Source organism: Hypanus sabinus, chromosome 22 (assembly GCF_030144855.1).
Source record: "Hypanus sabinus isolate sHypSab1 chromosome 22, sHypSab1.hap1, whole genome shotgun sequence".
Lineage (NCBI taxonomy): Eukaryota > Metazoa > Chordata > Chondrichthyes > Myliobatiformes > Dasyatidae > Hypanus > Hypanus sabinus.
In genome coordinates this window covers 62,073,708-62,087,902 of record NC_082727.1, presented here as the reverse complement: position 1 = coordinate 62,087,902, position 14,195 = coordinate 62,073,708, and the positions used below count along the sequence as shown (strand labels likewise).

The 14,195-nt window shown below is 41.5% G+C and overlaps 1 protein-coding gene across 1 annotated transcript in view; it reads right to left on the bottom strand.

Annotated features, from left to right (window-relative positions):
• atrnl1b (attractin-like 1b) overlaps positions 1 to 14,195 on the bottom strand; it is a 1,024,737-nt gene that overhangs the window by 686,462 nt on the left and 324,080 nt on the right. The window contains exon 19 of the mRNA XM_059947922.1: positions 12,552 to 12,689. Within this exon, the coding sequence (XP_059803905.1) occupies positions 12,552 to 12,689 (138 nt within the window). The remainder of the gene's footprint in view (positions 1 to 12,551; positions 12,690 to 14,195) is intronic.

The following is a 14,195-nucleotide window of genomic DNA, read 5'->3' as shown; positions in this document are numbered from 1 at the left end:
TTCTGTGTGAATTTCCGCTTCAAAAGACCATACTTCCCAAGGCTGATCTCCATTGCTGACCATAGCACATGCTTCCATCACTGCAGAATCCATTCATCACTGCCAACATTGCACTCTATAAGACTCCGGTTGAACCATTGTGTTCAGTTCTGGTCTCCTCATTATAGAAAAGATGTGGAAGCTTTAGAGAGAGAGCAAATATTTATCAGGATGCTGCCTGGATTAGAGAGCATGTTTTACAAAGAAAGGCTGAGCGAGCGAAGGCCTTTTCTCTTTAAACAGGAGGATGACAGGTGACTTGACAGAGCTGTACAAGAGGCATAGATAAAGTGGACAGAGACTTTTACCAAGGGTAGAAATGGCTAATACAAGGGGCATAACTTTAAGGTGTATGGAAGAAAGTAAAAAGGTCATGGGACAAAGAGCCTTTACTGTGATATACTGTTCTATGTAGCAGGAAGCATGCTAGTTTTACTGTGGTATGAAGAATTGTCTGGAACAGTGGTAACTAGGCAATTGCACTGCAATTACTGCAAAAACTAGCAACACATCAATAAAAAATGCCACAGTGAAACCAAAAATGTCAATTTTTACTTAATGTTACACAAGGAAATTCAAAGGCTCCTTCTGCATACCTCACATTTAATGCTCCCAACCATAAAATGGTTCCCACAACCAAAACAATAAAACACTTCAAATAAATGAATGAAAAATATTTTGAAATATCAATACAACTAAAATTCAGTAGTCCTAACACCTGCCAGTCCAGCATTACACTCCCAAGCCTGCCTCATTATCAAAGTTTCAGAAAAAGTGACCCAAATGTTGCTTTAACTCCATGGTGAGAGCAAATTCAAAGCCTTAATACTTTGCCAGTCTGGTATAAAGTGACATTCAGCTTCAGCGATGCTCTTACAAATTGAAAATGCTCACTCTGTATGCTGGCAACAAATGAAGAGAAAATCAAGCATTACTTTGCACCCTGTTGATAACTTGACTTGCAAATACAGTGCATCTGTCAAAGCAAGCGAGTCATAATTCATCATTGAAGTATCCTGCATCAGTGATTAAAACAACTGTAGACTCAACTTAAACTGCTCTACTTTACCACAATGATATTAAAAACCATTTATCAAAAATGCCAGAGAAGCAGCAGAGACACTTTCAACCTTTCTCTGGCCACCTCCTTGTAATGCACTAGCCTCAGCTACTAGAACTCTTTAAAATTAGTCACAATAAATCACAATAAAAGAAAGCAAGACAAATCCATTCCAGCTAATTGACCACCCAGCTTGCTCATCAACAACTGGACAGAAGGCATCATTGATCATACTGTTGACCAAGAACAGAGGTTAAAGTAAGCCAGTGTGGACCAGTACAGCATACTGGCAAAGTAATGAACAAAGCTGCATTTGCAGTACTACCATATTAATAACAAGTTTCAATTTCACCCCTACCCAAGCTAAGGGTTCTGGCCTCCAGAGGCGCAGTTCATTTTCTATGCAGTCTGTTTTGCATGAACATCACTTCCTGTACATAAGCTGATATTTTATCATTTCCTGCGCAGGTTAATTTGAACTTTACTTTAAAGCAAATGGTAGAAAAACATCAATCATGATCTCTTCTTTATCCGTCTTTGAAACAGCGATATCTGTGAGCCTTAAGTTTTGAAAATATCAGTAAACATTTAGCAGATATATTTTGAAGGAAATATTTTCATCACCTATTATTAAGTATTACTAAGTATTGTTACACCATGACACACACAAAATGCTGGTGGAACACAGCAGGCCAGGCAGCATCTATAGAAAGAAGCACTGTCGACTTTTAGGGCCAAGACCCTTCGTCAGGACTAACTGAAAGGAAAGATAGTAAGAGATTTGAAAGTAGGAGGAGGAGGGGAAAATGCGAAACGACAGGAGAAGACCAGAAGGGGTGGGGTGAAGCTGAGAGGCAGAAAGGTGATTGGCAGAAGGGATACAGAGCTGGAGAAGGGAAAGGATCGTGGGATGGGAGGCCTAGGGAGAAAGAAAGGGGGAGGAAAGCACCAGAGGGAGATGGAGAACGGGCAAAGAGTGATGGGCAAAAAGAGAGAAAAACAGGAGGGGGAATAAAACCTAAATATATCAGGGATGGGGTAAGAAGGGGAGGAGGGGCATTAATGGAAGTTAGAGAAGTCAATGTTCATGCCATCAGGTTGGAGGCTACCCAGCCGGTATATAAGGTGTTGTTCCTCCAACCTGAGTGTGGATTCATCTTGACAAGAGAAGAGGCCATGGATAGACATATCAGAACGGGAATGGGATGTGGAATTAAAATGTGTGGTCACTGGGAGATACTGCTTTCTCTGGCGGACAGAGCGTAGGTGTTCAGCAAAATGCTCTCCCAGTCTGCATCGGGTCTCACCAATATATAAAAGGCCACACCGGGAGCACTGGACGCAGTATACCACACCAGCCGACTCACAAATGAAGTGTCGCCTCACCTGGAAGGACTGTCTGGGACCTTGAATGGTGGTGAGGGAGGAAGTGTAAGGGCAGGTGTAGCACTTGTTTGGCTTACAAGGGTCAGTGCCAGGAGGGAGATCAGTGGGAAGGGATGGGGGGGATGAGTGGGCAAGGGAGTCGCGTAGGGAGCGATCCCTGCGGAAAGCAGAAAGAGGGGGGAAGGGAAAGATGTGCTTGGTAGTGGGATCCCATTGGAAGTGGCGGAAGTTACAGAGAATTATACGTTGGACCCGTAGCTTGGTGGGGTGGTAGGTGAGGACAAGGGGAACCCTATCCCGAGTGGGGTGGCGGGTGGATGGGGTGAGGGCAGATGTGTGGGAAATGGGAGAGATGCGTTTGAGAGCAGAGTTGATGGTGGAAGAAGGGAAGCCCCTTTGTTTAAAAAAGGAAGATATCTCCTTCGTCCTGGAATGAAAAGCTTCATCCTGAGAGCAGATGTGGCGGAGACAGAGGAATTGCGAGAAGGGGATAGCAAGAGACAGGGTGGGAAGAGGAATAGTCCAGGTAGCTGTAGGCTTATAGTAGATATCAGTAGATAAGCCGTCTCCAGAGATGGAGACAGAAAGATCAAAAAAGGGTTTACCATGAGTTTACTTTGTTTACACATAGTTATGGAGTGTTGTGTGTGCACAGTAAAATCAAACAAAGCTTGCCTGTGCTTGTCTAAGGTCCTTTGCAAGCTGAAAATTAATAACAGCTAACCCCACATTTGGATACTTTCACTGGCTACATTGTCCATCACCTGCCGCATCTCTCAGCTCATCTGCTGCTGGAATCACCATCATACCTTGGGACTTGTCTACTCCAACATAACCCTGACTAGACCCCTTTCCTATTAACCACCTCCCCTGCTTCAATTTGATCGGTATGAATTTGGAGTCGTACAGAACTCGGAAGCTCATTTGCTATTGGACTGACACATTTGCTTATCTCCTGGAGCTTTCATCTAACCCCTGCTGCTCCACGGTCAACACATTAGGAATTCCCACCCTCATTTTCAAAGCTTTCAAGGTCTTGCCCCATATTTTTCCATGTTCCAGCCAGATATTTATGCCTCTTGATCTCTGAACTTCACTTTGCCACCAGGAGTTGGGCCTTCAGTTACTAAGATCTTCAGTAAATCTCAGCTTCATTACTTATGCTTCCTCTTGTTACAGCACTTTGAAGACTCCAATTAACTGCTCTTATAGTTCCCAGTTTGATGACGTTCTTTGGGACACTGCTGCTATATGAGTTACATAATGGAGATGATTATTGTTCTATCCAGACAGAAGGTAATAAATGTATGAAATCTATTAAAGGATGCAGACAAGTTGAATCTAGCTTCTTTCATCCTTACCACTGAGCTAGATTTTTTTCTTACTGTATCACAAGAGGCAAGTCAAGCCATGAGGTCTATGCCATCTCTCAGAGAATCCTGTGTCCAATTCCAGATCTCCTCATTTCCCAATAAATCTGCAATTTTATTCCTTCTCACATGCTTGTCAAGTCCACCTTAGTTTGCCAATTGGGCTGCATCATGGGGCAATTTACGGTGGTCAAATCGCCAACCAGCATATCTCCAAGGTGTTAGAAAAATTTAACAAAAGACCTGCCGTAATGGGCTAAACGCACAAACTTCACATGAACAGCATCCAGTTCCTGGGAGCTGAGAGGCAGCACAGCAGCACCGCTAAACCACTGTCCCACTGTCCCCTTCAAACACTAACTGCAGATAACTGTGAGAGAACAAGCAGGTTTTGTATACTGAATTAGGGCCTGATTTCCATGCAGCATTACTTTCATACACTTTGACAGCAGGACGTTAATCTCTGATGTGGATGCAAAAGCTAAATATGGCGATTGGAATAAAAGTAACACCCTTCAATCTATTATATAACGGATTATTTATTCTGGCACCATTACTGAATGGTAAGCCACTTGTTGTTGATATTGACTAGAACTATTGTATCCGCTTCCACCACTGTCGGCAGCAGTATATTCATTTAAAGAAAATTATTTTTTTCTTCACTTTTCTTAATTTCATATTTAATGAACAGTAGTGTAATAGTTAACTGAATCATTTTTAACTTCCACCCATTTCAAAATGTGTGCAAATAATGCAAATGCTTTTAAATCAGATTTCAAACAGCAAATAATACCCTTAATAACAGCAAGATGACAGAGGCCCTAGAGTAACTGCCAGGCTTGAACCCTGAACCTGTGGCCTGCTCGTTCCTGCAGGAGTGGAGACATTCAGTAGGTTCCAGCACACAGCACAGCAGCAGGTACGTGTAGCCATGAGATTAGTACAGGGCAGTAGGTTCAGTCGAGCATAACAAAGCCCATTTACCACACATTAAAAATTCAACACTCTTTATGTTACTTGTGTGTCAGCTCAAGATCACTTGTAATAAACCAGAGGAGCAGAATGAGGCAAGTCAGCCCATCGAGTCTGTGCCGCCATTCCATCATGGCTGATTTATTTTCTCCTCAACCCTGTTCTCCTGCCTTCTCCCATAATAGATGAGCTTCTTTGGGTTCAGAGATTATCCCACAGTTCAGAGAACTGCAGTTCATTTATGCCAAGGCAGTTTGTAGACAGAAGACATATGACATTATGCATATCTGTAAGTCTATACACCTGTAAATCACCTCCAGAACACATGAGCAGAAATTTCACCAAAACTGCTGTCCTGGAACAGCTTGAAGTACTCATAGCTACAAGAAATGCCGTCTGATGATAAACACTTCCTGGAGACTTCCTGCAGGGCAGAGTCCAACCTAGTCTCTGCATCCATAAAAAATCTTAGCTTACAACACAAGCCTGTGGGTAATTCCAACTAACCATTGTCAGCCTGAATATTAACGGCAACCTGGAAGATAACCTTTGTACCATATTCTACAATACTACTTACGTGCAGGAGTCTGACAAATAGCATTTTCCTTATTCCTGAAAACATTGCTTAACTTACAACTAGATATGGACTTTGTGAATTTAAGTATGCAGATTAAATTATATTTAATCCGCGATTATTTAGTTTGGCATCAAAGCTACTTTTTAATATTAGGATGGAATTATGACACAACATTAATACACTAAATTACCAAAACTTGAACCACACACAAATGAATGACTTAAATAAAATAAAGCAATGAAAGTGATCCCAGCTTTTAAGAGATCATTAAGCAACTCAAAATGTTGTGATGCAATATAAAAGTATTTAGTGCTTCTACTCCACTTAAATATTTTTTGAAATATGTCTAACGATATAGAAATAGATGTATCCCAGAAGAATAAAAGCACTTCATTAATTCAAAGCACCTGCATTTTATTATTGACAGCATTAAAATGCCTGGTGACTTCAGGAAACAGGAGAACAATTTGAAGTTATTTAAGGTATCATAAATACAACCCAATGACTTACTGTCGATATCAGTTATTATAAATCTCAATGACTTAAAAATAAATCAAGCAGAGGTACATTTCCCATTTTTTGCAATCCCAGAGCGATGCAGCTTAAAATCCTGATTATAATATCCAGGCACAGATATTTCAAATAGCTCGTCTCACTGGCTGCAGGTTTATGGCTCCAAAATGTATCTGCATTAATGGCTGGATTAATGGATCTTCCCAGTGCTACCAAACACAGCAGCTCAAGAATTGGCAAATTCACATGATGCCATCCCCCTTGATTTTCATGGGCTGTGATTAGGGAAGGAAGGGAAAGGGAAATATCTTTAAAAAGCAGTTACTTTTAATTATTTGTGTATTAAGTTAACCAACTTTACTATATGCTTATTTATTTATTCGTTGAATAAATTTATTGAAGTTTATTTATTTCAATCTTACTAGTTCTTAGAAATACTGAAAACTTATTAATTTACCTTTACATTTTTTCCGCAGTCCACACACCTCAGGGTAGGACTTAACCTTTCAGGGTAGAACTTTCTCAAGAAGGCATTGGCAACCCAGCCAGAGAGCAAGCTGTGCTTCTGGTATGTAAGATGCTCTGTGCAAGCAAAATAGGGCTTCAGTATACAGAGTAGAGAAAGACAGACAAGGGAGGCTGTGTGACAATTCCAAGAATTGGAATTCTTAGGTCACAAAAAGGGTCACCTGGGCCACAAAAAGTGAATTCTGAAAAGTGAATGGAGCAAATGAAAAAAAAACTCTATAGCTCCTCCGAAAATTCCTTTGGTCAATATTGAGGATTCAGATATTCAGATGCGGGGCATATGTCCAAAATACCAACTTCAGCACTAAATTTTAAGACCGCAAAATGAGACAAATGCAAGCCAAAAGTTAGATATAGCGAGGAGACAAGCCTCTGGATGCCAAATATCTTCAGGCTACATTTTGCTACAATAAGGGAACAACAAGAATTTATTTATTGCCTTGTTAGAGTTATTCACTGTATTGGGCACCTGCCTTCTAACCATCTCCATTACTTTTATTACCTTTTTAAAGCTGAGATACAATGGGAGGAAACAAGTTGATTTTCATCTTCAAGGCAAGGATTTCAAAGTCATCTCTGACACCCATGTAAACATAGTAGTGAAATTAAAGAAACTGAAGCGGAGAACACTGTAGTCGAGCCATATGGTAGCTTAGCCTGCTCAAGCATGAAGACAAGGAGTTACATCAGTTCTATGCTATTCATTTTATACATTCATTTTAGCCAACTTGCATACAAACTTGATACACAAGATCAAATTTCTACCAGCTGTAACCTTGTTGTAAGTATAACTACAGAAGACATATTGCTATTGGCCACTGGCATGGAAGCCAAGTGGAAATAAATAAATAAATAACATTTTTGTATTAGAATACAACTCAAGTGTTAACAGCCTTCAATAAAAAGGTCCATCGAGTACTTGCAATATAATGTTTACAAGAATGAGTGAAAAGCAGCTTTCCCATAGCTTGAGTAAAATGTTGCATCAAGTTCATTGGTTTATTGGCGAGACCAACAGTGGGAGAGCTATATGGCTTTCGTTGTAGCAAGGACAAGGCCTCACACCTAGGGCTTGCCTATTGTAGCAAAACAGGAGAGGAGACGTGGTAAAGCATCTATGCCGGATTAGAGGCTGGCCCCTCCCAACTGTGCTGCCCTCCAGTGTTCATCAGAGGAAGACAAGCTGGATTACATGCGTCCATTCACTGTGATCATGGCTGATCATACACAATCAGTACCCCGTTCCTGCCCTCTCCCCATATCCCTTGACCCCGCTATCTATAAGAGCTCTATCTAACTCTCTCTTGAATGCATCCAGAGACTTGGCCTCCACTGCCTTCTGGGGCAGAGCATCCCACATATCCACCACTCTCTGGGTGAAAAAGTTTTTCCGCATCTCTGTTCTAAATGGCCTACCCCTTATTCTTAAACTGTGGACTTTAGTTCTGGACTCACCCATCAGCGGGAACATGCTTCCTGCCTCCAGTGTGTCCAATCCCTTAAAAATCTTATATGTTTAATCAGATAATATACCAAAATGTTATTCTTATTCATTTATTTATTGAGAAAACTTATCCAACATTACATGTATTAGTTGGAAAACACATGTGAACCTCTGAGGTAACACCTTTTACAAAAGCTATTTGGAGTCAGGTGTTCTAATCAATGAGAAGAGATTGGAGGTATGGGTTGTCGAGGTGCCCTGCCCTAAAAAATGACACACAAAGTGAAGTTACTGACAAAGCCGGCTCTTCTTAAAAAAGACCTGTTTATGTGCACCATGCCTTGATCAAAAGAACTTTCATAAGACCTTAGAAGAAGTAATTGTAGGGATGCATGAAGCTGGAAAAGGCTACAAAAACATTTTTAAAGACCTGAGTGTTCTTCAATCCACAGTAAGAGAAATTATCTACAAATGGAGGAAACTTTGCACTGTTGCTACTCTCCCTAAGAGTGGGCATCCTGCAAAGATCACACCAAGAGCACAATGCTGAAGGTGGTGAAAAAGAACCCCAAGGTAATAGCAAAGGACCTGCAGAAATCTCTTTTCCTTTGTCCACTACAGTAAAAACACTGAACAAGAATGGTGTTCATGGAAGGACACCAGAGAGGAAACCACTGCTCTCCAAAAAAACCATTGTTGCACATCGCAAGTTTGCAAATGACCACGTGAATGTTCTACAATGCTTCTGGGACAATGTTCTATGCACAGATGAGACAAAAGTTTAAGTTTTTTGGCAGAAATGCACATTGCCATGTTTGGAGGAAAAAGGCCACTGCACACCAACACGAAAACCTCGTCCCAGCCGTGAAGCATGACCATGGTTTGGGGCTGCTTTGCTGCCTCAGGGCCTGGATAGCTTGCAATCATTAAGGAAACAATGAACGCAAAATTGTATCAAGACATTTTACGGGAGAATGTCAGGGTAGCTGTGCAACATCGGAAACTTAATTGAGGTTGGATAATGTAACAAGACAATGATCTGAAAGACAAGAGTAAATTAAAAAGAAGAAAATTCATGTTTTGGAATGGCCGAGTCAAAGTCTTAAACCCATAGAAATGTTGTGGCAGGACCTAAAGCAAACAGTTCATGCAAGGAAGTCCACCAACATCCCAGAGATGAAGCAGTTTTGTAAGGAGAATGGCCTAAAATTCCTCCAAGCTCATGTGCAGGACCGATCAACAGTTAACAGAAACATTTGATTGAAGTGTAGAAGGGGTCACACCAGTTACTGAAAGCAAAGGTCCACATACCTTGTTCAATATATTTCGTGTGACTGGAAATTCACTGCTATCTTAGAGATAGAAACTTTATTGATCCCCAAGGAAATTACAGTGTCACAGTAGCATAACAATTGCACAGATTATACAAATATTTTTTATTCTTATTTCACTTCTAATAAGTTACTCCAAATAATCTAACAGGAGAGGGTCATCACTTCCCCGGCTATAGGTTATACAGCCTAATGGCCAAGGGTAAGAATGACCTCATTTAGTATTCTTTGCAGCAGCGTGGTTGTCTTAGCCTATTATTAAATGTACTCCTCTGTTCAGTCAAGGTGGCATACAGAGGGTGAAAAACATTGTCCAGAATTGCTAGGATTTTCCGTAGGGTCCTTTGTTCTACCACAGTCTCCAGTGTGTCCAGTTTGAGTCCTATTACAGAGCCAGTCTTTCTGATCAGTTTATTGAGCCCGTTGGCATCACCCAAATTGCCCCTTAACACCACTATGTATAAGATTATACTGGATTCAACAGACTGGTTGAACATACGAAGGCGAGATCTGCATACTCCAAAGGACTTAAATCTCTTCAGGAAGTAGAGACGACTCTGGCCCTTCTTGTACACACCCTCTGTGTTGGTGCAACCCCAGGTACTTGTAGGTCCTCACCACATTCACGTCCATAAGACAAAGGAGAAAATTAGGCCATTCAGCCCATCAAATTCATCTGCCTTATTCTGAATGCTACGTGTATTTAAATACAGCACCTTCAGTCCTGCATTCTTCACCCTTTTGAATTTTGCTTCTGTGGTACAATTTAATAGACAATAGACAGTAGGTGCAGGAGTAGGCCATTCAGCCCTTCTAGCCAGCCCCGCCATTCACTGTGATTATGGCTGATCATACACAATCAGTACCCCCGTTCCCGCCCTCTCCCCATATCTTTAACTCTTTACTCTGTCTACATTTAGAACATAGAACATAGAACACAGAATAGTACAGCATAATACAGGCCCTTTGGCTCACAATGTTGTGCTGACCCTCAAACCCTGCCTCCCATATAACCCTGCACTTTAAATTCCTCCATATACCTGTCTAGTAGTATAGACTAGATTGGGTATAATGATTTATATCCAATCATTGTCTTGTCCTTCCATACATTCATGTCATACCCATCATCTACTTGTAAACCTGCTGGCACATCCTCAACTCTATCATACTGGTTCCTTCACCCCTGCCATATTAATTTAAACCACTGCCAAAAACTTTAGTAAACCTGACTGCAAGAATATTCATCCCCCTCAGATTCAAGTACAACCCATCCCTTCTGTACAAGTCACACCTGCCCCAGAAGAGGTTTCAATTATCCAGAAATTTGAATCACTGCCCCCTGCTCCAATTCTTCAGCCACACATTTATCTGCCACCTCATTCCATTCCTATCCTCACTGTTGCATGCCACAGGCAGCAATCCCGAGATTACTACGATTGAGGTCCTGTTTCTCAGCTTCCTTCCTGATGCCCTAAGTTCTGGTTTGAGGACCTCCTCCCTTTTTCTACCTATGTCGTTGGTACTTATGAGTACCACGACTTCTGGCTGCTCACCCTCCCTTTTCAAGATATTGTGGATGCGTTCAGAAACATAGTGGACCCTGGCACCTGGGAGGCAAACTACCATCTGTGTTTCTTTTTCACATCCACAGAACCACCTATCTGTCCCCCTAACTATAGTGTCCTCTATTACTATTGCCATCCTCTTCAGTTCCCTACCCTTCTGAGCCACAGGGCCCGACTCAATGCCACAGACATGGCCGCTGTTGCTACCCCCAGGGAGGTTCCCCCCCCCACCAACAGTACTCAAAATGGAGTACAATGTCCTCACCATTGATAGTAACAGGGAGCAGTGCAGGATTAGTCTTCCTGAATTCCATCACCATCTCATTTGTCTAACTGATGTTGAGCTGCAGATGATTCAGCTTGCATTATTTGGCAAACTCCTTCACCAAGGCCCTGTATTCATCCTCCCATCCTCCCAACTATTGCTGAGTCATCAGAGAATTTCTGCAGGTGACATGGCTCGGTGTTATATCTAAAGTCCTAAGTATACAGGGTGAACAGGAAGGGAGCCAATACAGTAGTCCCCTATTGGGCCCCAGTGCTGCTTATTGTGCTTATTGCCATGTCTGACACACAGCTCTTTAAACTGTGGTCTGCCAGTCATTGTCTAGAATACAATGGAAATGCCAACCTGCAATGGCCGGAGCTGCTCCCCCAGCAATGAGGGCTGAATGGTATCAAAGACCCTCGAGAAATCAAAAAAATCACGATCCTCACAGTGCTGCCCTGCTTATCCAAGTGGGGGTAGGCTCTGCCCAGCAGGTAGATGACAGCACCGTTGACTCCAATGTGCTCCTGGTAGGCAAACTGCAGGGAATCAAAAGCTGATCCGACCAGGAGTCAGAGGAGAACCAGACCAGCCTCTCTAGGATCTTCATGACGTATGAGGTCATGGCCAATGGACGGTAGTTATTCAAGACTTTTGTTTGGCCCTTCTTGGGTCCTGGGACCACAAATGATCTTTTCCACACAGTTGAGACAGGAGCTGATGTAGACAGTGATAACCTGTGTTGTTCATCCAAGTGTTGAACTGGAAGGGGAGGACAGAGGAGGCGAGGCTGAGGGAGCATCGGGTGCCTTGGTACCTGGACTGGTGGGCTGAGGGAGGTATAAACAGGAGGGCAATTGTCAAACCTATTGAATTGGTTTAACTCATTAGCCCATTCACAGCTGCATTCTGAGGCTCTTCAGCTAGGCTGACTGAAGCCAGTGATGTTCTTCATGCTTCTCCAGACCTCCCGTGTGCTACTCTGCCCAAGCTTGTTCTCCAGTATGCCTCTTTAACTACCTTGATCTTCTCCTTTAGCTCCCTCTTCATGTTTCAATTCCTCCCTGGCTCCTGATCTGAAGGCTTTCTTTTTGTGGTTGAGAAGGGCCTTTATATCACTGCTGACACATATGTGCTGTAACTGCCTTGTGTAGTGTATGACTGTTGGTACTGTATTTTGCACGTTGGCCCCAGAACACTGTTTCGTTTGGCTGTATTCATGGGTATTCATGTATGGTTGAATCATAAGTAAACTGCAACTTGAAACTTTCTCTCAATGGGTGGCCAGTACCTTTCACAGCCAACTGCCAAACTCTAAGAGTGATACATCCATCATGGAAGTAGCATCAACCTGTGATACTGATAATGCAGAGTTGTTCCAACAAGCAATTAAATTTATCAATCAACAAATTTTAGCAACACTGAGCAGAACACAAGCAGTGCCTGCCATAAGCTTATGACTGTCATTCTATGTTAATTATAACACCATAGTACTTACGTTGGCACCTGCCGCCATTGGTTGGATCTCCATAGTATCCCTGCATGCAAGCTTCACATTGCTTTCCTACAGTGAGGTTTTTGCATTGTTCACATATACTGCCATTGATGCAAGTACTGTGCCCATTACACTGACATGCTGTAAAAGAAAACAGAAAACATTAATTCTTATTCTTTATACTCATTTTCCATTTTTTTTTCATTTATCATCACTCTGACAAGCAAGTATATGAGCTAGCACTGAGACCTGATGATACCAAAACTCATTGCTTATATTTTCCTGCCAATCTTCCTCTGACTTTAGCATGTTAAATATTTCTACCTTTCATTTGTGCAACTGCTTCAAAATATTATGATCAACACTATTTCAAAAGGTACATTCATTTAACAATACAATAGAATAAATCTAAATCTAATTTGTTTTGAATAGTAATACTGGTAGACAGTAAAAAAAAATCTTCTATTAATTTCTCTCCTTTAAAGTTTTGAACCTTTTATTCTTCTTCATTTTTCTCCATGGTTAATGGTTTCCCCAATTATCTCACCTATATAAATATATTTTTCATGTCACTTAGTGAATCTATTTTGTATTTTATCAGGGTTCCAACACCCTTCAATAGAATGGTTGAAAGTGTTCACTTCAATTGTATCTATTCAGACTTGTCAGATATACATCTGCATGTACCTAAAATTTTGTTTGTCATGTGCAGCCCAATAACAGCAGTTCTAACAGACCTTTTCAACAGCTGTCCAGAATAGTCTAATATCCTGCAGCCTTCAGGACAGCCACCATCATCTTGGTGAATCCCCCCCACCCTTACCGTTCTAGCCAATTTTTATAGGAGCACCATCGAGCATCCTGAACAGCTGCATCACTGCCTAGGAATTGTAAGGCATCTGCCCACAAGTCTTTACAAAGGATTGCAAGAACTGCTGAGAGGATCAACAGGGTCTCTCTTTTACACATCAGAAATATTTATCAGGAGCACTTCATATGCAGGGCCTTAACATTATCAGTGATCCCTCCCATCAGTCCATTAATCTCTTTGATTCCCTTTCATCAGGGAGGACGTAGGAAACAAGAGCATTAGGATGAGATACAATTTCTTCCCCCTGCCATCACCCAGATCTCATCACACATAAAGCGCCAGTAGTGTAATACCATTTACTTTAAATTTGTGTCACAAATGCACCATATTATTTGTTAATATTACTTTACGTCTGTTGAGTTAGAGTCGGCCCTCCTTATCCACAGGGGGATTAGTTCCCAGACCCCCACAGATACCAAAAAACGCAGATGCTCAAGTCCCTTATAGAAAATGGCGTAGAATTTGCACGTAACTATGCGCATCCTCCCATATACTTTAAATCATCTCTAGATTACTTACCTAATACAATGTAAATGCTATGCAAATAGTTGTTACACTATTATTATTATTATTATTATTATTATTATTATTTCAGGAATAATGACAAGAAAAAAAAGTCTGTACACAAGACGCGAGGCAAATAATGCTCAAACAACAGGAGCTGGAGAGAGAACTTCCAGGTTTTCCCAATCCACGGATGGTTGAATCCGTGCATACGCAACCCGCAGATAAGAAGGGCCAACTGTGTATGTATATTGTTGTGTACCTGGTCTAAA